The 25,668-nt window shown below is 38.2% G+C and overlaps 1 protein-coding gene across 2 annotated transcripts in view; it reads left to right on the plus strand.

Moving 5' to 3' along the window:
* KCNQ5 (potassium voltage-gated channel subfamily Q member 5) overlaps positions 1-25,668 on the plus strand; it is a 576,742-nt gene that overhangs the window by 388,550 nt on the left and 162,524 nt on the right. For both annotated transcript variants that reach the window (XM_034962369.3, XM_003809536.5), the window contains exon 3: positions 25,542-25,668. In XM_034962369.3, the coding sequence (XP_034818260.1) occupies positions 25,542-25,668 (127 nt within the window). The remainder of the gene's footprint in view (positions 1-25,541) is intronic.

Below are 25,668 nucleotides of genomic sequence, written 5' to 3' on the forward strand. Positions count from 1 at the left end.
GCAAATCATCAGTAAATGAAAGGAGATGGCCCATTTAATTATATAACACTAATATTGACATGTTCATGGAATCATGGATATGGCACCAAAATTCAGACAATATGCAGGACCTGACTTTAGAATGGACTAGAGCAGAGAGTAATAGGATGGGGGACATTTAGGAAGCAGGTGAAGTTATTCAAGTAAAACACAATAGAGCCCTAAACCAAACAGAGGCAGCATGAATAGGGAAAGGGCATGGACTAGAACAATATAGAGAACTTACAGGTTAAACCAAAACTGTAAGTCCTGTATAATTGGTTTGTGCCTCACAGAAATTTCTGGGAGGGCTTTCCTCAGCAGATTAGAAGTATTCTGCCCCTTCAGTTACTACATAGCTGCAGGTTACCTGCCTCCTGCCAGACATGGTTTGCTTTGTCTGTGGTTCCCATTTGCTTACTGCCTCTCTGATTGAGACCTGCCATCTTGCTCTGGCCTACATATCCCAACTCTGGATTTCCCACTTGGTCTCTGATCCTGTGGATTTCTATAGATTTTCATATATTTCCCTGGGTTCTGCTTACTTCCTCTTCTAATTTCTCCAGCTCCAGTCCCTTAACTCATGCAATTTTAACTCAAATATATGTTAAATGCTTCCTACATTTTAGCCCCTGTGCTGGGGTCTGGAGTCCCAAAAATGAATAAGGCATCGCCCCGCCCTGGAAGAATTCATTGTCCACAGTACGGTATTTTCTACAACCTCTGACTGATTCCAGAAGAAAATAACCTTGAAATCATGGTGAAATTACTAAATTAGAAGATGAGAAAGAAATAGGTTAATTCATCATTTTTTAAGTTCCCACTTTAAGACATATCCACACAAGAAAATAGGTCTATCTCTAAGTCATTTTTTATCTTGGAGATTACAAATGAGATGATCAAAAACTATTTTCAATATAGGTTACTACTGATCATGCCCATTTATTGAATATTGCTTTGGTACTGCACAAAGCCAAAAGCTGGAAGCAATAGGGTAGGTCCCACTGTTCCCCATGCAGGCATACACACCAGGGGTTACAACTAAAGTGAGAAGACACATCATGCCTCTGCAAAGTAGATTAGAGAAAAATTTTCCAAGCTGTAAATGGCAGCTTGACAAACAACATTACAGGCTGGATTCAATGAAAACGCTGCAGACCTGGCTCCCTCCAGGGCTATAAATCACAATGAATACACACAGCATTACTGGAAAATGGAGAACAGAAAAGAGACTGTGCAAGTGTTACAGGCCCTCCAGCCTTGGCTCACTGAAGACTAATTGAGGGAGATTCAGTGCCGCAAGGTCTCAGCATCATGGGAAAACCTGGAAAGCCCTCCTCATGAAAGAACACTGCAGAAGAGTCTTGACAAAGAAATGGAAACTCCAGACCAAAACAGCTCTCAGGGGAGACCAGAAGGGTAGAAAGTAAAAGAGGACCACCCCTAGGAGTGCAGGGCAGTAGGGAGGACTCACTCTGGTTCTCACTCCCCACCCCTTACGCTCCTGAACGTTATTTTTTAAATCAGGTGAAATCAAGTATGAATAACATCAAATGCAACCTCAAAAGAAAGAGAAATCCCAACATATTATGTTGGAGGAGTGTTATGCAGAAATAGAGAAGGGCCGGGGGGCATTCCTGCCTCTTTGACTTAATGATAATAATGACTGGAGAATTTGTGAGTTAATTACACCTCTATAAGTCTGGAGGTTTCTCTGCCTGTCAGTTAGCCCATCTGTTTCTCTTCCACAGGCTCCTTTCTGAGTCACTTTCTGGTCTTGACCTATAGCCTGCAGCGGTGGAGAATTGGATGCCCAGGGTCACTGTAGCCAGGCAGGGATGTGCATACAACTGGGTGAGGCAAGTGGGCTGTGTGATGAGGTTGGGAAGCTTGTCAGTTTGTAGAGTCCAAGAAAGAGCTATGGAGACCTCTAGGATAGAGGTCGAGCTGTGTCCTTCGAAACCCCAACACTGTGAGGACAAACATTTCCTTAAGTCACTTCTGCAGTTTTTTTTTTAATCTTGAGCTGTTCATTGATTCATTAATTCATTTATTCACTCATCAAATATTCACTAAGGACCTACCAGGTATGCTGTGAGCCAGAGGCATGGCATACATTATATAACAGCTGTACACTGAGATACTCATATAGTCCCCATCCCTGTCTGTGATGATTCTTTAAAATTATTTTCCTAGTTAAATCAGGTGGAGAATGTGGAGCATTACGCAAATACAGTCAATCTGCTACCTTAAGTTTCCCTAATGCAAGTTACCTCATCCACAATTTATGAAATTGTACATACAGTAATGATGTCAATGTAACACAGAAGTTAGAGATTATTTTTCTCATATAATAGCAGCTCAGCATACAACACATTGGCCTATCTGAATGCACCAAGCTTGAAGGAATGCAGTACTGCCATGTCTACCTTCTTTATTTTGGATACTCGCTCTTCCTTGGAAGTTACTTAGACAGATCTTCCCAGTCTTGTGCAGAAGACACAAACATAGATGATGAACAGAAGTAATCCATCATTAGCATCACCACATTGTATGCAAAGCCAACACCTCTGTCTACCTGTGACATATGACAGGGTGACCTTATCTCCATAATGCAGCAGCCTGAATATTTACCAGCATCCCAGTCCATCAAGCTCTCTTCACCTACATGTAAGTGAAGGCCAAGATTACTCCAACATTTCCTTATTAGAATTTGACATGCCTTTTTAATTGTACTTCTATCTTATTAGAATTGTTTTCGTTAGGTCTCTGTTTACAAAGTTTCCTAGGTTTAGAGTGGTTTGGTTGAATTCTATTTTTATCATAAGCCCTGTTCTTTTTAGTGTGAAATCTTGCCCCAAACTATGTTTTCCAGCAATGTATATATGGCATTGTGGCAGGAAAGCCCATATTTAAGTAGATAGAGTTTACCCATTCTGCCTATTCAAAAGCACACTATATTCTGATTGATAATGCAGTCCTTTCCAGTGAAAGACATCAACAACACAAACTAAGTTTGGTGGGTATCATCCTTAGGTCCCATAAATCAAAAGGATAAAAGGATAAAACCTGCATCAGGACATGGTTTGGAGTATTCTTCATCCAATCAAACTTTTCTACTCTCCTTTATCCAGCTATATTAAAGAAATCTTTAAGCTTTACAAACCTATTTATCAAAAGTTCAAACTTTTAAAATTAGCCTAAATTTTAATAAAGGGAACTATCAGGAAGTTTAGATTGAAAAACAATGTTATATGGTGTTAAAGTTAGAAACAAATTTTACAGCTATTACTATAGCACAAACAATATTTTGTTAAAAATATAAGACAATCTAATTTAATAATTATAAACTTTCTTTTTCACTTATTTATGTATTTTGACATTTTCTCAGTGCATAGCACCTATAACATTGGGATCATTCTGTCTTTTCCTATTTTTAACCCAGAGTAAAATTCCAAATATTTTTTAGAATTAAAAGATTTAATTCTTTACCTTATCAGAGAGGAAAAAACAAAGTCTTTTATCTGTCCACTCACAATACAGAACACTTCTTACACCAGATGTGTGGGGGTTTTTCCCTACACGCAAAGCAAGCGATCAGTTTTACAGTGGACACCAGCTGGGTGTCCTCTAATTCAATTCAGTTCTGATACCACCTACCTGGAGATAGCGTCAGATCCCACAGATCTTGTGGCTCAGTCCCATGAGACTGCCCCAACTTTCAGATGCCAATTGCAAGCTTTAGATTTGTTTTCTTACCTATGCTTCCAACCAATCAACTATAGATTAGCGTTCTCGTGACCTTCTCCTTGGGCTCAATTAATTTGCTGGAATGGCTCACAGAACTCAGGGAAACACTTATTTCATTTACCAGCTTATTATAAAGGATATTATAATAAGAGATGCATAGGGCAAGGTTATGTAGGAAGGGGTGCCAAGATTCTATGCCCTTCCTGGGCACACCATCCTTCAGGAACCTCCAGATGTTCAGCTATACAGAAGTTCTTCAAACCTTGTCCTTTTTTATTTTTATGGAGGGTGCTTCATTACATAGACATGATTGACATTGTCCACTGATGATCAACTTAACATTCAGCCCCTTTCCCGTCCTTGGAGGTTGGGTGGTGGGATTAAAAGTCCCAACCCTCCAACCCTGTCTTGGTCTTTCTGGTGACCAGCCTCCATCCTGAAGCTGCCTAGGGGTTTCCAGCTACCAGTCAATTCATACAAAAAGACACTTATCACTTTGAAGATTCTAAGGATTTTAAGAGTTGTATGCCAGGAAACAAGGAGGAAGACCAAATATACTGTGTATTTCACAGTATCACACCTTGCTACACACAGGCTTCTCACATCCTGATCTTTCCTACATCTCTAGGCTAATTGCTGCACCAATTTCCCTTAAAGGTGCCCACACATGCACACACACGCACACAGTCATGTGCTACATGCCAGCAATACTAAACCATTCATATTTTTCATGCACACTGTCTCTGTGCCTTTAAAAATAATGTTCCTTCTATTTGAAAAACCCAGTTCTACCACTTCCCTTCACCATCTTGGTAATTCCTTTCAATTTATTAATTCTCAGCTCGCTCTCTTCTTGAAAGTTTACCCTGACTCTCCAGGAGTTGTTACATTCCCTACCCTTGTGTTCTGGGGTTCAACACAGCTCAGAGGGAATGGTCTGTAGCAGTGGATGGTCTATAACGGTGTTCATCACACTCTGCTACAGTTGTTGGTTTCCATACATACTTTTATTTCTGTTAGATTGAAAACTATATAAGAATAGGAACTATTTGTTAGTAGTCTATGTATTTCCTAGTATGTATCACAGTACTTATCATACAAGAGGTGCTCAATACCTATGTGAATAACCTGACCATTCAATCTAAGGAAGCCAGCAGTGATTCTCCACATGTATTCCTGTTTTATTGTCTTTATAGAATTTATAACTATTTGATGTTTGCTGGCTTATTTGTTATTGTCTTTCATTATTGGTTTTATTATACATAAGAACATAAGCTCCCTAAGAGTGGACCCTTATTGTTTTGTTCATCACTTTAGCCCCAGTGCCTAGAACAAAATAGGTATTCAGTGCCTGGAGCAAAAGAGATGCAAGATAAAACTGTCAACTTCATGTAATGAATGAGTAGATTCAGGTTTTTCTCTCCTGTACTAATAGCAAGCTTTTTAATAAATTAGTATATAGGTTCAATGCCTCCATGGAGACATTAAAATACTCTGGTTTCAATTAATCTTGCAATTTTAGCAGTATTAAATTCCAAAAACAATTTTTCACTCATTTGGAAGATCTATAAAGGCAACTGTAATTAAGTAATGTGGAACACAAGTTTCAAAGTCTAAAATAAAGTGATTATTCGCTCATTTTGTGCCTCTTTTTTTTTTTCACTCTTCCTCATTTTTTTCTGAGATTCACTTACCCTTCTGAGTCTGGGCTAATCAATCATTTATGTTATTAAAGCAAATATGCTTATCTAATATCAAAGCAGTATAATCGTTCACATTAAAGAATGATAGTATAACATGAGTCTGTAGCCAACATTAAAAATGCATAAGATCATGTAACAAGAATTACTGCAAAGACCTAGCCAGTTATTCAACACTAACATATTTTAATTAAAAACTAATTTAGTAATAACCGAATGATTCACTAGTGATCTCTAGATGCAAAAAAAAGACTAGTGTCTTCAAACAGCTTCCTATAACATTTTAGATCAACTGAGCCTAGTCAAACTAAAACATAGTTACCAATCCCTCCTCAGACCTCACATGATACTTTTGTTTTTCACTTTTAACACATATTTTGCTTTTAAAGCACTGTGTCCAGTTTAAATATAAACTGGACACAGTGGCTTATGCCTATAATCCCAGCAACTTGGAATGCTGAGGAAAGGGGAACACTTAAAGCCAAGAGCCCGAGACCAGCCTGAGCAACACAGTAAGTCCTCATCTAGCACATGCCTATAGTCCTAGCTACTCAGAAGGCTAAAGTGGGAGGATTGCTTGAGCCCAGAAGTTCAAGGCTGCAGTGAGTTATGATCATGCCACTGCACACCAGCCTGGGTGACAGAATGAGTTTCTGTCTCTGAAAAAAAAAATGCATTAACCAAGCATTTCTTGAGTGCCCACTAGTTCTAAGTTAAGTGCCCTGGCTCATTCCTGACTTCATTCATGCTTAAATGAGAGGACCTAAAGTAAGTAGAATGAAAGCCTAATTGGTTACAAGAGAGGAAGGGACTCATTTCCACTGGCAATTGAAGGAAGCTTCCATAGATGGAGACATTTGAGGTGGTTCTAGCATCGCAAAAGTCTTGGTCAGTCTGGCTAGATTTTATGGGGGTCAGGTAGATGAACAGAAGCTCAAAGGAAGATTGAAACAGAGAAGAACCTACTCTTCTGAGTACAGTCATTTGAATTTTATGTTGTAAGTGATTGGAAATGGAAAGGAGGTCCTTAAGTAGCACAATGACCTGATCAAATTTGGTTTTGCGAAAGATAATTTTGACTATGTCTTGAGGAATAACTGGAATGGAGAAGGAATAGTGGAGGGCAGGAAGGAATGGAGGCTGCTGCATTGCCCAGAAGCTACATGAGCATCAGGACTAAAATAGAGGCAGAAAAAATGGAGAAGAAAAACTGAATTCATAGAACATTCCTGAGGCCAAGCCATCAAGGGGTGGTGTTTGAGGTGAGAGGCTGGAGGTGAGGATTTCTGCACTTTCTGACTTTGGGGCATGGTCAGATAGTGATGACATCAGCCAAGACTAAGAACACATGGTGTTCAACAATTTCAGAGGAGAGATAGGCTGGTTTTAAATATATTACATTTGATTCATTTGGGGACCATCAGAAGGTACTGGAAATATTTATCTATAGTCCAGGAGATGCGGGAGCCTGGATTTGGAGATCATGGCTATGTAGAGAAAATGAAGGGAACTCATGAGGTGGAGAGTGAAAAAAAATGGATAAGGAAATAGTAGCCACCATTATGATGAGCAAAACACTCTGGAAACAGACCCAATATTAACACACTTCATTTTTGTATTAAGCCCCTAGGAACCTTCATTTAAAGCAGTGCTTCTGTTAAAATTTAGACTTGAGGCATTTCATCAGATGCCTTCCCAGGACATGGCCTAACACCTGCATCATTTTCAATGCTAGCATTTAACTTGTTAGAGTATTAGCTTACAGCAGTCTTCATCCAAAGTCCTGGTGGTCTGGGATGATGGAAGCAAAATTGGGGATGGCGTCTTCTTCCTTTGAAAGAGCTATGGATTAACATTGCATTGAGGACTTATTGATATTAATTATTTTAAAGAGCTCACTGGGAACCATTCTTAAACCTAATCTAGGATAAAAAACCAGAAATCTTTAGGGTAATTGCAATAACCTGCTACTGCCAATTTTTTCGAAGGACAAAGGGATGGAATTCTCCAAGAAATGGAGCACCTTGGAAGGTTTAGGTTTTTTATCTACATAAATATCATTGTTTGCAGGATACTAGCATCACCCCCAAATGTCAATTCTCTTTCCAATAATTACTGGGCCAATCATAATTGCCTCCTAACGCATCAAAGGGAATGTCTTGCTCTTGACAACCGCACACCTAAGCTATTATGAACTGTAAGCAGTCAGTCCTTACCCTTAAGCCTCTGGCATAAATAATCCTGGCCAAATACCTGAGCAGCAAATATCAATATAGGAGTTCAATCACTGACACAAGCACCTGCATCATTAGGACAGAATGATTTCAAAGGACAAGGTAATTAAACAAACAAAAAAAATAACCTTAGATTACCCACATATGTGAACCTCCCTTGATATGCCATCAACTGAAAGCGATAGATAGATAGATAGGTGATAGATAGATAGATAGATAGATAGATAGATAGATAGATAAGATAGATAGATGATAGATAGATAGATAGATGATAGATAGATAGATAGATAGATAGATAGATAGATAGATAGATAGATAGTTGATAGACAGGTAGATCTCAAAGTTTGGGGTTTGCAGCAGATGAGGACAGGAAGGCAAAAGAGAAGAATTAATTGCTTGGGAAAATCAACAAGAAAAAAAAATTCATCTGAAATGAGGGATTACTCTTTCTCTTGATTCAGTAATATTCAGAAATAGAGGAATAAAATAAAATCTTCACATAATTTGACTCTAGCCAGAGCCAGAATTCAGTTTTATGTTTCTTTCAACTGCCAACAACTTTGTTTTAATTATAAGATGGAAATTTCTAACCACTATAGTGACTAGCAGCTTTTTATAAGACTGACATTTCAGATGAACAAAAACATTATTCAAGGAGATTCACTTTCCAACAGACAAAATGTGACCAAAGCAAATAACGACATTCAAGTTGTATGAATCAGGCCCTAGCCTACAAATTTTCAGTGCATTCTGCATGACAATAGTCATCCCACTGCCCACCTTCCCACCAGCACAGTGTCTCTCCTCAATACTCAAAGATTTCAATTAAGTAATAGTATCAATTATAAGCCACATGCTTTTCTTAATATTTTGAACACTCAACATTTGATTGAGAGGCACGGGAAGATAGGTATTATGTCCCTAACTTCCTTATTAATATTCTCACTTCATGGCCACTCCTTTACACGCAGTGCTAAAGTCAGAAAATAAGATAAATTCAAAGTCTCTACTCCCCAGCTTTGGCTTACATGCCAGAAAAAGTGAAAAGTGATCTAATTCTCTCTATTGTCATATTCTAAAGACATCCGAGCCAGACATTTGTCAAAATTGGAGAAAAGGATGGCAATTTTACCAAAACTGTTGCAACATAATTGATGCTCTAGATTTTCCAGCAGAAGAAATTGAGCAGCTGAACAAGATAAGCAAGCATTCTACAAACTTATAAATAAAAACACTTCAGCCGGGAGAGGTGGCTCACGCCTGTAATCCCAGAACTTTGGGAGGCTGAGGTGGGCGGATCACCTGAAGTCAGGAGTTCAAAAACAGCCTGCCTAACATGGCGAAACCCCATCTCTACTAAAAATACAAAAAAAATTAGCTGGGCATGGTGGCACACACTTGTAATCCCAGCTACTCAGGAGGCTGAGGCAGGAGAATCACTTGAGCCGGGAGGCAAAAGTTGCAGTGAGCCGAGATTGCACCACTGCACTCCAGCCTGGGCGACAAGAGCAAAACTCCATCTCAAAAAAAAAAAAAAAAATTCAAGTGTTCCGAATTTCCATTTAAATGTATTTTGGAAAGTATATAAAAATCAAATATAAGATGGTTCTTCCCATATCTGCTGTTTTTCTTTCCTTTATTGCCAGCAAACAATACCAAATCTCACATTGTTTCTCATCTCCTCAAAGACATTCTTGGAAACTTGTCCGTTCATGGCCATGTTGAGGACCAGGGCTGAGTAGCTGTGGGTTGGCACTTGGCAGTGAGCAAAATAGTATTCACTTGAAAGTTCTCATAATTATGGAAAATCGTCTAATGAGGATATGATATATTTATATTTTCAAGCTTCTGCTTTTAGCATGCATCAGGGAATGCCTTGTTCTTAGCTTAGATTCTCATTCCTATTCCCTTGCCTAGAATAGACACACTTATGAGTCTTGTCCCAGTTTCCATGCCCTGATCCTCGGATCATCTCCAGGTGCCCAGTTCCTTTCAGAGGGATCTTCTCTCTCTACCAAAACCTGGTGAGGGATGAGAGCAGCTGTGGTCAGAGCACAAATCCAAACTTCTGCCCAAGGCCTTTGTCCTGGAATGTACTCCCCATTTCTTGCAGAGTAAAAGCCAGAGTTCTTACAGTGACCTAAAAACTATGTAGGGACACAGTCTAGTCAGCCATTCCCAGATATCCTCACCTCCTATCCCTCTCCTTTTACCCAGTCTACTTCAGCCTGCCCGGTCTCCTTGTTCCTCATTCACACTCAGAGTTTTTGCACCAACTGATCCTTCTGTCTCGAAACTTCTTTCATCAGATATCTGCTTGACTCCCTTAATAACTTAGAGTTTGCTCCAAAAGGCCTACCCTGCTCCTATTTAAAGCTGGAAACCTTCCATCTCTTCCCAGCACCTTCATCCTCTTTTATCACTCTCTATAGCACTTATCTTCCAATGCTCTATCTTTCTGTATCCCAATGTACTTGTTCATTATATTATCTGCTTGCTTCCACTAGAAACATCAAATGGACATGGATATGTTTACTCTGTTCAGTTCTGTATTCCAGCATTTAGAAGAGCACCTGGCTCAGCAAATATTTAATGAGTGGGCTTATTTTATTTAACAGAGTTAAAGTGATTTCTGTGTGTCAGGCACTGTTCTAAGCACTGTAAAAATATTCATTCATTTAAAGTCTGGTAACAACCCTATTAAGAATGGATTTTTCATTCCAATTTTATAGAAAAAAAAAACTGAGGCACAGAGAGGTTAAGTTAAATTGCACACATTCCATAAATGGCAGACCCCTCCATGCTTCTATCCCCTGGGCTCTGCTGAATGAATGAATGAGACATAGTGGAAACCACCTTTTCTGCACTTTGTTCTGAGCGTCCCACTCTGACCAAATTAATGATCCCAGTGTTTGACATTGACCCATTGAAGTCAATGTGCTGGCCCTTTGCTTCCCCAAAACTTGTAGCTTATTAGTTATTTAGAAGCCAGTATCAAGGAGAAAGAGGCAAGTAGGCCTTATCTACTGGGATAGGTCTACCTTTCAGTAGAAGTATGAAAAGGATCAAAACAGAATATGCAAATACAGATCAAGGAACTAGTGAAGATAGGGCTGTGGAAATGAATCTCAAGCCCCTTGGATCAGCAGTAGACCCTTCCTTCTGGTCCAGCTTGTCATGCTTTGCTAGGCTAAGGGCTGCCTCCACAGATTGCAGGAACCTGGAACTTACCTGTGGGACAGACCGACACGTATTTGCATAGTAATTTGTACAGCTAGCTGTAGCTTATTGGAATGATTACTTCAATGTTTGGGAAACATTTAAGATGATTGAAAGGGGGTAATTAGCATTTGGGAGGAGGCATATCTCCTATCAATTTTCCTTTGAGTCGATACTTAGAGAATCTCTGCTAACAAACTGTTGCCAAATAAAGATCCTGCTGGGTTTTCTTTAATTAATGAGATGGCTTGATTGTAATTATTCCATTAATTGTTTAAATGCAAATAAGTGCTATTAAGGGTCTTGAAAAGTGTTTCCTCTTAACTATGCTAAATCTTCCCCCTTGTCCTCTCATTTCTGTTCTGAATTTGCCTAGTAAATCCTCTTTTAATAAATAATACAAAAATAAGCATCAACCAAACTCTAGTGGTATAATCACAAATTCTGAATTAATGGAGTCTGAATGGAAGTGATGAATTGTATTAGTGTTCTGGAAGAAGATAAGATTCCACTGAATCCATATTTACTATGCAAACAAGCAGGGTAATAAAACAGAAGTTGTAAAAATGGGAACTTTCAACAGTGTAAACAATTTATAGTCTCTGATGAGATACCAATCTTGGATATATAAACCTAGTCTTTGAATACTGTACTTTCAGTGACTGTAGATACTCTTTATTATGGGGGAAAAAAATTCTTGCCTTAATACAATTCTATTCCCTGCCTGCCAAGATATGGGACTGGGGGATACTGTAATTTCAGTGACTTTAGAAACTCTTTATTATGGGGGAAAAATGCTTGCTTTAATACAATTCTATTCCCTGCTTGCCAAAATATGGAGCAGCAGAGTCTCCCCAGCTCCCACACCTGCAGAGAGATTCTTGGAGCTTCACCACGGCAAGACGGTGTGAACAACACAGCTGCATAGTCAGGCTACCTGTAGGGAGGTGTGAGAGCATTTCCTCCCTCGAGGCTTCATGGCTGGCCTGGAATGTAAGCACGGATGAAAAAGGGGATGCAAACGAGAGAGGCAAGAGTTGTTTCCTTTACAGCTTAGGAAATTTTTCAGAGCTCTCCTTGTTTCAAGAGGAGAATCCACTGCTGTGGGTTCCTTGTTCCTTTTTCCTTCAGTCCAGCCACCCCGTTCACTCTGAGCCAGGCTGTAAATTTACTTCCTGTGCACGTTGCTCCAGGACTTCTTTTATCTAGATTTTACAAAAGGTCAACTTGACACCGCTGTATCACTTTACATCTATTCAGGCATGCCATGCTGCTTAGGAAAGAGTAAGAAGTGCACTTTCTCTCTCCAATACATTCTTTTCTGGGCAGACTCTTAGTTCTGAATAGACAGTTATTTTTGCCCAGAGCTTATTTCTTGTTAATGTCCTGTAAATTCAATATATGGGTCTATATTTCCATGGCTTTGGTCACTAGTTGTGTACAGGATGCTTTATTAGTTAAAATTGTGAATCAGTCCTCTCATATATCATTAAAGTACTACCATGGTCTCCAAATCAAGTGTCGTGTTGCCAGGTAGGAGTAAGTCTACAACCAAATAAAGGAGCAGGAGAGTAGAGGAGGGTTTCAAGTTACTGTGGCAGATCAGTTCCCTCCTATACTAAGTGATTTTCCAAATCAATTCAAGCAATGGCAATTCATCCTGCTGTGGATGGAGGCCGTCATCCATCAGAGGTTGTTTGGTAAGTGTGTGTGCATAATGGGTGGCAAGCAGGCAGTGATGTATTAATTAAGATATATTGATGATGTGAGCAGAGGTGTATGACAGCAATAATATTCCAAACACTACTGTGGGCAAATAAGAGTGATGGCTTATGTACAGTAGGAGTCATCTCTATCAGAGATAAAAGTTACACTTGGCAAGCAAGGCATTTTCTCTCCAGCAGAGAAACTTTAGAAAAACAAATGGGAATCAGAATGTAGCTTGGTAAATAACACAACAGAGAAACGGATTGTGACAGAAACAAAGGATACTCCCATGAATTCCTGGATTCAGCTGTCAGGATAATTCACCATTAAATCTAACTGCTAAATATTTGCCATGTGCTATGTGTTATGCTTAGGGAGCATTAAAAAAAATGCATTCTAAAACACTTGGAAATTGCCCAGGTAGTTCTCTTGTTTTTATCCTCAACTCAGTTTTTTTTTTAAGCCAGTATAGAAACATATTGATTCTTAATCTATTGTTTAATGGTTCAATTGAACAACAAGCAGAAGAGATTATTAAATTAGTTCAAGATTATCTCTGATCAGGCCCTTCATCTTACTCAATTTAAGAGTATACTTGATTTGGCCGGGCGCGGTGGCTCACGCTTGTAATCCCAGCACTTTGGGAGGCCGAGGCAGGTGGATCACGAGGTCAGGAGATCGAGACCATCCTGCCTAACACGGTGAAACCCCGCCTCTACTAAAAATACAAAAAATTAACTGGGCGTAGCTACTCGGGAGGCCGAGGCAGGAGAATGGCGTGAACCTGGGAGGCGGAGCTTGCAGTGAGCCGAGATTGCGTCACTGCACTCCAGCGACAGAGCCAGACTCCGTCTCAAAAAAAAAAAAAAAAAAAAAAAGAGTGTACTTGATTTATGGCATGAGTGGTCTTGAATGATTTTGATGGATGACTGGAAACAGTTAGAGATATAAATAAATAGTATAGAATCATGACAGATTTCATGAAGAATACACTGTGAAGATTCACATGGTTAATAACATTGAAATTATTAAAATAAAAGAGACTGCATATATTAGATTTTTCTTTGTGATCTAGTTGTTCAAAGCAGCAGAAAACTTTAAATTTTCCTTAATTTTGAAAGTGTGATTAATGGAATATTGTTACAATGCCATTGATTTATATACTTTGAGTATAGTTAACTTCTTTATGTTTATTAGAAATTGCACTGAGAGCTAATATGCAGTTTCTATTGGTGGTGATATGTTCTGTTAACAGGGCCTCCTGTCAGTTTTTATTCTGAGATTTCTGCCTTTCCTGTTCTTTTGCATGAACCTAACTGACTGAGTTTCAATATCAAGTTCTGAAAGCAAGTGAGCATACTAGTGTGCATGCAATGTGCACAGAAAGATGTGTTTTCCTACCTCTCAAAGCTCACCAAAGGATATTACTCATATTGCCACAAAGTACATTTACACCAATAACACATACTTTGGTAATGGGAAAAATAAATAATCTTAGGTAATAAAATGCACTTTGGTGCTTATAAAGGAAAATAATCATCATAGGTAGAAGAGGAGGAAGGCAAGACTAGGTTTTGATTCAAAATGTTTTCTGTTTTGCTAGGAAGTCTAGAAGGAATTTGGTCAAATGACCTGAGGAGGCAAGGAGATTTCTCCCAGTGGCACATGGCGGTCCACAAGAAGACTAGGGGCAGGGAAACAAAGCAAGATTGTATCTGATTTCTACAGGACTCCAACACTACCCTGCCGATACCCTTTTCTCCTCTGAAAGCCATAATCCCAAAGGTTTCCATTTCTTCCGGGTTTTTCACATTCTACCAACAAGCAGAATGTCTTCCCCACTGACAGCTCAACAGTTGAGTTTTTCGGGGTTCTAACCCTTCATCAACACAGCCTTTGCTTTCCTGGTTACTGAGTAAATAAAACACACTGGCCACTTCTGCTTAGCCTTCAGGAGCCACTCTGGCTCCACCCTGAAGTTCCATTTCCTCCAAGAACTAAGACATTTGGAGATTCTGCCTAAAATATGCTTAAATAAAAGGGATAAACTGTCTCTCACTTTCTTTCCCCCACAGCTTGTCTTAAGAACAACGGTGTAACCATTAGTGAAAAATCCTTTCAGGCTAGTAAAATGTAAAAAGAGAAGAGGTATCGGGTAACAACAAATGAAAATAAAATCATTCAGTGGTAGAAACCATAGGAGTGAAATTAGGTAGTTACTGTCCTCCAGCTTACATTAATCAAAATAAGCCCACACTGTCACTAAGACATCTTGCAGTAAGAAGCCATTCACCCTCTCATTGCAATTAGTGTCATAAAGCTGAATAGACAGGTCAGAAATGAAAATCATAGGCCAATGAAGTTATTCTCATTTTTCCACCTCCAGCTAGCTCTTTTTGAGAATTTTGATTTTAATAGATAATAAAACAGTATACTAATTGGGTGGTGCTGAGCCTGAAGCCGTGAACTGAAGGAAACTTCAACAAACATTTGGCTAGGGCCTGCTCTAAGCAGAGGGGCTATGACAATGGGTAAGGCATTTCTCTAGAAACCACCACTCAGCAGAATTTCTGGCACGAGATTTTGTGAGTTTTCTAGTGGTGTGTCTTATCTTCCCCCAATAGATTATAAACTCCTCGAGGGTGACAGAACACATTGCTGATCTTTATATCCTGCATGTTTATGGTATTCAGTAGACATTTATAAAATGAATTCATGAAAAGCAGAACATCTAGAAATGAAGTCAACATTGCAGAGAAGTTAGTTATACTAAACTCTGTAAATACCCTCAAGGAAGAAGGAAGAAGCAGATTTTCTGGAAATCAAGGGACCTCCCAGTATAAGAGCAATTCCTTTGGCCCAAAGAAGGGCAGCTATAAGAACAGAGACATAACTCCTCCATAAGAAAAGATAAAAATTCTGAAAGTTCTCTAAGAACATGCCCAGCCCTGACCTGCCTCTCACTCTCAGTAGCATGGAAGCCGTACTATCTCTTATCTTGACACAAGCATCCACTTCAATCCACAGGACAAATATCACCAATATGAGAAGATAAGATCTGTTTTATAGTCAACTTGGCTGACATGTACTAATTTCTCAAGGTCAGGATAGCTCTCTAAATAGAAATACTTGTTTGTTTTAAGGAATTTTATTTAAATTTGTGTATCTTAAATTTTAATTTTGATCTTGGCTCACTGCAACCTCCACCTCCCAGGTTCAAGCAATTCTCCTGCCTCAGCCTCCTGAGTAGCTGGGATTACAGGCACCTGTCACCATGCCTGGCCAATTTTTGTATTTTTAGTAGAGACCGGATTTCACCATGTTAACCAGGCTGGTCTCAAACTCCTAACCTCAAGTGATCTGCTTACCAAGGTCTCCCAAAGTGCTGAGATTACGGGCATGAACCACTGCTCCCAGCCTCATGTAGTTCTTAAGAGGAAGAAAAGCGTATAGATTAGTAAGAAGTAGACAAATTAGCAATTTGAATCAAATGAAAACTTGGTTTGATTTCATTCATTTTGGAGACACTTTCGGTGTTTCCATTTTGATCTGATTCAGGACATTGATCTTCGATTCTAAGTTGAACTGGTTAATTTGTGATTATTTTACAAAATCATAACAGAATACATATCTGGGTCCAGTTCAAGGTACAGCAAGCCATTTTCAATGTTTCCAGCTTGGTGTTTATGATTCATACATGAATCATTTGGGCATGCAGACACACCCAAATAGAAACCTCAAACCAATTAAGGTATAAATAGGTTTAGGATGGGGGAGGATGGACAACAAAAAAAACCTCAGTAAGGCTCCTCCACAAAGGGCACCACTTCAGCTTGGTCCCATGGGCAGACTTCACCTGTGGCAGGTGAAGGGGAAAGCCTAAGACATCCTGTGCCCTGATGCAGATGTGACTTACAGAACATAAAACGTAAAGGCAGAAGGGATCATCTGGGTGGCTGCTCATACTAGGCAGGCATTGTAGCTGCTGACAAGAGCCAACCCATCCCTAAGGATCTAAAATCACTACAAGAGAGGACGGAAGTCCTCTCATCATGGCATCCCAACTAGTAACTGGGATGCATAGGGCCACTCCAGGTAGGCAGCGAGGGGTAAACCAGGAATGTCCTGCTGTTCCCAACTCTTTTCCCCAAGAAGGGGGCACCCACTTCCTGCCTCCAGCCCATATGGTCCCAATTTATGGCCTCAATACCTGATAAAAAAAACAGCCGTGATCCTTCCTTAGTAACAAAGTGTCAATCAGTCATTTGGAATGGGGCATTTTCAAACTATTGCCTCCCTATGATCTTCTGAAGAAACTCTGGGATAAATGAACATTGTTATTTAGGTATGGTTAAATGAATTACTTTTCAGGAGCAGATTTATATATTAACAGGTGTGAAAAACTTGAATGGATAAATCATTTATAAAGAAATTTCAGGAATCAACTAATCCCAAGGGGGAAGACCCACTAAGACACTAGATTTTGCTGGAGCTACTCAAACAAATTCATCTATCATATCTACCTAAGCCTTCCAATCAATGAGACTAGCCGCAGTGACACTGTCTGTCAAAACTAACTCAGTCATTTTTTTCCAAGGCAGGAAGCATCCATACCCCTTCACACCTTAATCTAATTTCCCCTATCTCCACCCCACTCCCACCTCTATGACCCCCTTCCCCCCATACCCACCCCCAAAGCATCTACTAGCCAACTTAGTGAAGTTCTGTCACGCTCTCACAACCACCTCTGTGCAGCAATGATTCTGTAAATATCCATGTGTCCTCAACTCCAGGTCAAATTAGTCCCTTTGGTAAAAACATTCATTCCCTCAAATTCTCTTCCAATACACTAATATACCTTCCCAAAAAGTAAGGAGAAGCTTGAAAGCTAGCTGGATTGATGATGGTATGTGATGTTCTATAAGTTATAGTTAGTAAGCATGTTTTTAGGATATTTTTCTGCTCTCCAAAGAGACACAATTCCGGAAGATATTTACTTTTGTGTATTTCCACATTTTGGTTTAAGTTTGGAGCCATCTCTAGATCTTAATTTCATTCCCCTAATATGTGTTATACTAGTAGAATTTTCCAAATTACATAGAATTATAACTGCAACTCTTCTGACTGATGCCTTTTTTTTGCATTTTACGATGCAGTTTACATCACAAATTCTTTCCCTGCAGGGATTATGTAAAGAGGCATGTTGACCTGCTAGCCCTATGTTACTTTAAGTATATGCACACCCACAAAAAGGAACAAAAATACCTGGGAATTGATTATGTTGATATTCTGAATAAAAGCAATAGTTCTAATTATGTATGTCTAATTAGCCACAGCTCTTCAAGAGTTGGTGCAAATGTCACAGGGTTTATAATGTCGGCATTTCATCTTTACGAAAATGCTATTTGATGGCATAAAACCAGGAAAAACTAATGGTCACAGAAGACAGCTTGTAGATTAGACAAAGGTCACTGTGTTTTAATGAACAGTGCTGTTAATTAATGAGAAAACAACTGGAACATGAGCTTTTAAGCATTGTGAATTTGTACCCAAAAAATCAATCTGCCTAAAACAATTTTAAGTAGCTAAAAAACAAAATAACTGCAAGAACATAATTTAAACCTCAAATGGTACAGCAGAGTTATATGTATCAATTAAATTGAATCACAGTTCTCAGGTGTGACATATGAAGAGGCTTCTTTAACGCCTGGAAAAGAGGGTTAATATGGATTGGTATTCTCAATACATATTGTAGATAAAATTCAAGACTAGCTCTACCACTGCCTCTTTTTTTTTTTTTTTTTTTTTTTTTTTTTGAGACAGAGTCTCGCTCTGTTGCCCAGGCTGGAGTGCAGTGGCATGATCTCGGCTCACTGCAAGCTCCGCCTCCCGGGTTCACGCCATTCTCCTGCCTCAGCCTCCTGAGTAGCTGGGACTACAGGTGCCTGCCACCACACCCGGCTAATTTTTTGTGTTTTTAGTAGAGACGGGGTTTCACCTTATTAGCCAGGATGGTCTCGATCTCCTGACCTCGTGATCCACCCGCCTCGGCTTCCCAAAGCGCTGGGATTACAGGTGTGAGCCACCGCGCCCGGCCACCACTGCCTCTTAGGCTTCTTAATTTCCTTATCATTTAAGAAGAATGAGAAAATTCTTCTATGTTTTACCAAAATTCTGTGAGGACAAATGAGGAACCATTGTAACTCCTGCAAGGTGAGTGATAAAAATAATACACATTTATTGTCTTTGCTTTTGTAAAGAGTTATCCAAGCCAAGCTTCTAGGGGCTTAAATAAGGAAGGACAGGACCATTGTTAATAACATCAAGTTTCCACTACAGCTTTCCTCCAAACAAGTCAAATATTCTGAATATTATTCACTAATCTCTTTAGCTGCCATTTCAGTAAATAGCGAGCATTTTATTTCAACTAAAACCAAGCAAGAGAAAATGAACTGCTTTATCCTGAGGTACAGCAGCAAAGGCACCAGAACTTGCCTCATGGCTTACCCAGCAAGGGTCAGAAGAACCATCCCTAATTTAAATCATCTCGACTGAATGTAACAGATTTTTGTATTTTCAACTCATATGAAAATAAAACAATGAGACCTCATCCAAAGGGTGATTTAGAGAGTACCTCTAAACAAAACACAGTGAGATCAGACCCAGCATCTGGATTTGAAGAACACATTTCCTCTTATGAGTCTATCCCATTGTCTAGATTGCTGGCAATGGCTTTTTTAAATTTAAATTGTTATTGAGATAATTGTAGATTCACATGCAGTTGTAAGATATAGTAGACATACCCTGTGTATACTTTACCCAATTTCCGCAAAAGGTAACATTTTGTAAAACTATAGTATAATATCACAACCAGGATAATAATATTGATACAGCTCACAAATCTCATTCAGATTTCTCCAGTTTTACTTGAATACATTTGTGTGTGTGTGTGTGTGTGTGTGTGTGTGTGTGTGTGTGTGTGTGTGTGTGTGTGTGTGTTGGCTCTGTACAGTTTTATCACTTGCAGAGATTAGTATATCTAAAACAACAATCAAGATATTGGACAGTTCCGGCCGGGCACGGTGGCTCACTCCTGTAATCCCAGCACTTTGGGAGGCCGAGGCAGGCAGATCACGAGGTCAGATCAAGACCATCCTGGCTAACACGGTGAAACCACGTCTCTACTAAAAATGCAAAAAATTAGCTGGGCGTGGTGGTGGGCGCCTGTAGTCCCAGCTACTCGGGAGGCTGAGGCAGGCGAATGGCATTAACCCGGGAGGTGGAGCTTGCAGTGAGCCGAGATCGCACCACTGCACTCCATTCTGGGCAACAGAGCGAGACTCTGTCTCAAAAAAAAATAAAATAAAATAAAAAATAAAAAAAGATATCGGACAGTTCCATTGTCACAAGGATCTCTCAAGTTACCCCTTGCTAACCACATCCACCTTCTCCTTCACACTTGCACACCCCTTCCCTTCTCCAGCCTGACCCCAGCAGCCACTAATCTGTTCTCCATTTCTGAAATGTTTTTATTTCAAAAATGTTATATAAATGGAGTAATACAGTGTATAACTTTTTAAGACTGACTTTTCTTGCACTCAACATAATTCCCTGGCAATTCATTTATGTTACTCTGTGTATCAATAGTTCATTCATTTTTATTATTGAGTAGCATTCCATGGTATGGAGGCACCAGAGCTTGTTTATCCATCCTCATGGTGAAGGACATCTGGGCTGTTTTTGGGGTCTGGTCATTATGAATAATTCTTCTGTGAACATTCATGTACAGGTTTTTGTACAAACATAAGTTTTCATGTCTCTGACACGACTGCCCAAGAGTACAATTGCTGAGTCATATGGTAACTATATGTCCAGTTTTATAAGAAACGACCATGCTCAGAAGGACCATACTGTTTTACATTCCCATCAGCAGTGTTTGAATGGTCCAGCTTCTCTGCATCCTCCCCAGCATTTTGTGTTGTCACTATTTTTTGCCACTATTTTTTATTTTAGCCATTCTGCTAGCTGTGTAGTGATAACCATTGCGATCTAATTTGCATTTTTCTGATGGCTAATGATGTCAAATAACTTTTCATGTGCTTCTTTGCCATATGTGTAACTTCTTTTATGTATGTCCTCTTTTATGAATATCCTGTTTATACCTTTGCCAATTTTCTAATTGAGTTTTTGGATTTTTACTGTTGAGTTTTAAGGTTTCTTTATATATTTTAGATATTAATTAGTCCTTTGTCAGATATGTGGTTTACAAACATTTTCTCCCAGTCTATGGCTTGTCTTTTCATCCTTAGTAACTGGGCTCTCACAGAGTAAGTTTTTACTTTTGATGGAGTCCAATTTCTCATTTTTTCCTTTTATAACTTCTGCTTTTGATGTCAAGATTAAGAACTCGTTGCTTAGTCCAAATCCCAAAAATATCTCCATTTTTTCCTAAAAGTTTTATTATTTTATGTTTAATTTTTAAACCCATGGTCCATTTTTAAATGATTATCATAAGATAGGAAGTATAGATTAAGGTCCACTTTTTTGCCTATAGATGTCCAATTTTTCCAGCATCATTTGTTGAGGGCTCTTCTTCCTCCGTTGAAATGCTTTTGCATCTTTAAAACAAATCAATTGAGCATATTTGTGTGGGTCTAGTTCTGAATTGTCTATTCTGTTCACTGTTCTATATGTCTATATGTTCCATATGTCTATCCCTCCACCAATCCACAGTCTTGATTACTGGAGCTATAATAGTAGGCTTTAATATCAGGTAAAGTGATTGATCTTGTTTTATTCTTCTTTGTCAGCATTGTTTTAGCTATTCCAGGTCCTGTGCATTTCCATATAAATTTTAAAATAAGTTTGTATCTACCCCCCAAAAAAAACTTTGCTGAGATTTTGACAGGAATTTTTTTAGACCTGTAGATCAATTTGGGAAGAATTGACATCTTTGCTGTGATCAGTCTTCCAATTCATAAACACGGTATTTCTCCTCACTTAATTAGGTCTTTTCTGATTTCTTTTATCTGCATTTCATAATCTCAATGCACATAAACCATATGTGTTTTTCTAAGTGGATATTTAAGTTATTTTTATTTGGAATTATTATAAATAATAATTTTGTGTTTCTAATTTTCATTTCCACATGATCATTGTTAGTATAAAGAAATATGATTAATTTTTTACATTGATCATACATCATGCAGCCTTAGTGAACTCACTCGTTTCAAGAGTGTCTTCGTAGATTCCTTGGGATTTTTCTGTAGACCATCATGCCATTTGTAAATAGAGACCATTTTATGTTTACCTTTCCAAACTGCATGCCTTTTTTTTTCTTTTATTTGGCTTATTGCAGCAACTATTAATATAACTTACAATACTATGTTGAATAAGAGTGATGAAAGTATACATCTTGGTTGTTCTTAATGTTGGGGAAAAGCATTCAGTCTTTCACTATTAAGTATGATGTTAAGTTTGTTGTAAATGCTATTTATCGAATTAAACTGTTAAACCTCTTTTCCTAACTTGCCAAGAGTTTTTTTAAATCATAAATGGGTGTTGGATTTTGTCAAATGCTATTTCTTCATCAATTTATATGATTATATATTTTTAGCTTTATTATGTAATGCATTATATTGATTGATTTCAACCATTGAGCTAGCCTTGCATACCTGGAATAAATCCTACTTGCCTATATATTGACTGATTGACTGTTTGCTAATATTTTGCTGAGGATTTTTGTGTCTAAGTTTATGATAAATATGGGTATGTAGTTTTTGTTTTGCTTTGTTTTATTGTCTTTGTCTGGTTTTGGTGTCAGGATAATACTGACTTCATAAAATCATTGAGAAAGTTTTCTCCTCTATTTTCTGGGAGAAATTGTGTGAAAATGATATATTCTTATTTAAATGTCTGGTTGATTTTGCCAGTGAAACCATTTGACCTGGACATTTCTGTTTGGGGAGATTTTAAACTATGAGTTCAATTGCTTTAGAGGTTATAGGGCTACCTAGATTGTCTATTTCTTCTTTGTTGAGTTTTGGTAGCTTGTAGTTTTAAAGGATTTGGTCCATTTCTTCTAAGTTATCAAGTGTATGTGCGTAAAGTTACCGTAGTACTCCTTCATTTTTTCAGTGGCGTAGAATCTATACTGATATCCCCTATTACATTCCTGACATTGGGGATTTTCGTCAGCTTTCAAGAAAGAGATTTATCAATTTTATTGATTTTCTCAAGGAACCACTTTTTTGTTTCATGGATTTTCCATATTGTTTTCCTCTTTTCAGTTTCATTAATTTTTGCTCTTTTCTATGTTATTTCCTTCTATCTGCTTCCTTTGGGTTTATTTTACCCTTCTTTTTCCAATTTCTTGAGGTAGGTACTCAGATTATTAATATGAGAACTTTCTTCATCTATAATGTAAGCATTTAGTGCTATAAATTTTCCTCTCAGCACTGCTTTTACTGCATCCTACATATTTTGTTATGTCATTTTTTTATTTTCATTCAGTTCAATTTTTTTAAAATTTTTGAGACTTTCTCTTTGACCAATGGACTACTGGGAATATTGTTTAATTTCCACATGTTTAGAGATTTGCTTGTTGTCTTTCTGTTATTGATTTCTAGTTTTATTCCATTGTGGCTTGAGAACACATTCTGTCTGATTTTATTCTTTTAAACTTGTTGAAATTTGTTTATGACCCGGAATATAATCTATCTTAATAAATGTGCATGGGTGCTTTTTAAAAATGTGTATTCTGCTGATGTTGGGTGAAATGTCTCATATCAGTCAGATCCTGCAGGTTGAATGTGTTGTTCAGATAGTTCACATACTTGTTAATTTTCATTCTAGTAGTGCTATGCCCATAGTTCTGAGCAAGGATAAGGTGGGTTGATGAAGTTCCCAAATACGACTTAACATTTGTCTATTTTTCCTTTCAGCCCTATTGGTTTTGCTTTATGAATTTTGAGACTGTCTTGTCATTTTTCCCTCACCTTCTTAAAAAAAAAAAGCAGCAAGCAATATTTCTGAACAATAGGGCTTGAATAAAGAACTTGTAAATGTACTTTATCATGCCTTACTGCAGCAGAGGAATAGTGCAGTGACCTTGGCATACCTAAGAACAATGGGCATATATCTGTCATTTGTTAAGAACAATTGACATATTGGTGTCATCTGTTTCCATGAAAAAGAAAAATTACTACACGGTAGTGTTCGGGGGCTCAGGCCACATTTGGGATTTTCTTGGGATCCCTTATAATATGAGTACTCACAACTGGAGTGCCAAATGTCCTGGCATAAGCAGGAATTAGGGGCAGGGATTAAAAAGTGGATCTGCCATTCAACCTAGGTTGGGCACAGGCACAACTACATGGGTATTTTGGGCCTGAGTATGTTTTCCATATTTGGAAAGATGTGCTGGATTAACAAGAAATGATCTGGCACTTTAGATACCTTAATAAATGAACAGACTCAACTACCCAGATATACATTCAAAACCAAAACAAAGCCAAAATCAAACAAAACCTTCGGATTATTAATGAATGTATGTTGACCCTAATTTTGGTTATCTGTGCGTAAAGTCATCTTTGAAGGTTTATCCTATAAGTAATTTTGAATAACTGTGAGTAAGCAGTGATGATATTGGGTATTTATTTCCCATCATGAGAAATATTTGTGGATTACTTAGTGCAAAATAAGAGAAGGATAGAATGATATAGCTCTACTAGGCATTTCAAAAGTGCAGCATATCATCACATGCTCTAATTAAAGAAACAGACATTTGCCTGAAATTTGCAACAAAAATGCCACTTTTATAAATTTGGTAACAGTTTTTATCCTGCGAGTAAGAATGGGAGAATGGGGAGTAGGTTAGAATGTTTACTTTCTCTGCTTTGTATTTCTGTGATGTTTGGAAGTTTTAATAAAGACAATATATTACTTTTACAATTAAGCTATTATAACAACAATCTATAAATATTGTTCTACATTATAAATGTTGAATCAACCCTCGTTTTAAAACAAGAAAGGGAATTATTTTTTAAAGGAAAAACAATTTTGATAAATAAAGTGCCTGTCCCTATAGAGACAGCAAGGTGACTGTGCTAAGCTTGCTCCAGAAATGCTTTCGTTTTACAAATTCCATTTGGTTTTTCATTCTATCATCGACTGTTTAATGAGCCACTCTAGCTGGCCTTTCCCCAGGGTTAACTCACAACTCTTCCTAAATAATCTCAGTCATTTTCCTGGAGCAGGTGTTGTTTTCTAGGCAGCTCTTGCCAAAGGGCAGCATAATAATTAACAAGCTTCAGATCTGGAGGATTCAGGGTCTCATTTCTGGCAAAGGATACGTGTGTCACACTGTAATGCTTTTGAAACTTACTGTTTTATAAGGAGATTTTGACACTGTAACGAAAGAATTCAGTATACTTCGAAATATTTGCTTCTTTTTCTCTAAGAACAACTCTCGAAGATTTAGAGATTATGTCACTCCTTGCAGCAAAATGAAGCTCTATTTTCTGTAAAACTTGCCATTATATTTCAGGATCGCTATTTTATTTCAGATATTTCACATGTTACTGGGTAGCTAAAGTCAGCTACACTATAAATTCCAGACGAGACAGATCCATTATTCAGCCTGCACATTTAGTATTGAAACTGACTCCCAAATTTGCAAAGCATTAATGACTTGAAAAGGAATAGCATTCCATGATAGGAAATGCAGACAGTATGAGGTTCAAATGCTGTCCAGATTTAGTTTGATTTGGAGAAAGGAAATGTTCTTAACTTTAGATATTAACAACTAGATCCTTTAGACAAAGTGCCTAAATGTCCAAAAATATGCATAGAGCTTCTTACTGTGGTTTGCTCCATAATGCTTCTCTCTGATATGTCTTATCTGATATTTTAGGAGTTCGTGATGATTGTCGTCTTTGGTTTGGAGTTCATCATTCGAATCTGGTCTGCGGGTTGCTGTTGTCGATATAGAGGATGGCAAGGAAGACTGAGGTTTGCTCGAAAGCCCTTCTGTGTTATAG

The sequence above is a fragment of the Pan paniscus genome, chromosome 5 (assembly GCF_029289425.2).
Source record: "Pan paniscus chromosome 5, NHGRI_mPanPan1-v2.0_pri, whole genome shotgun sequence".
NCBI classification, from domain to species: Eukaryota; Metazoa; Chordata; class Mammalia; order Primates; family Hominidae; genus Pan; species Pan paniscus.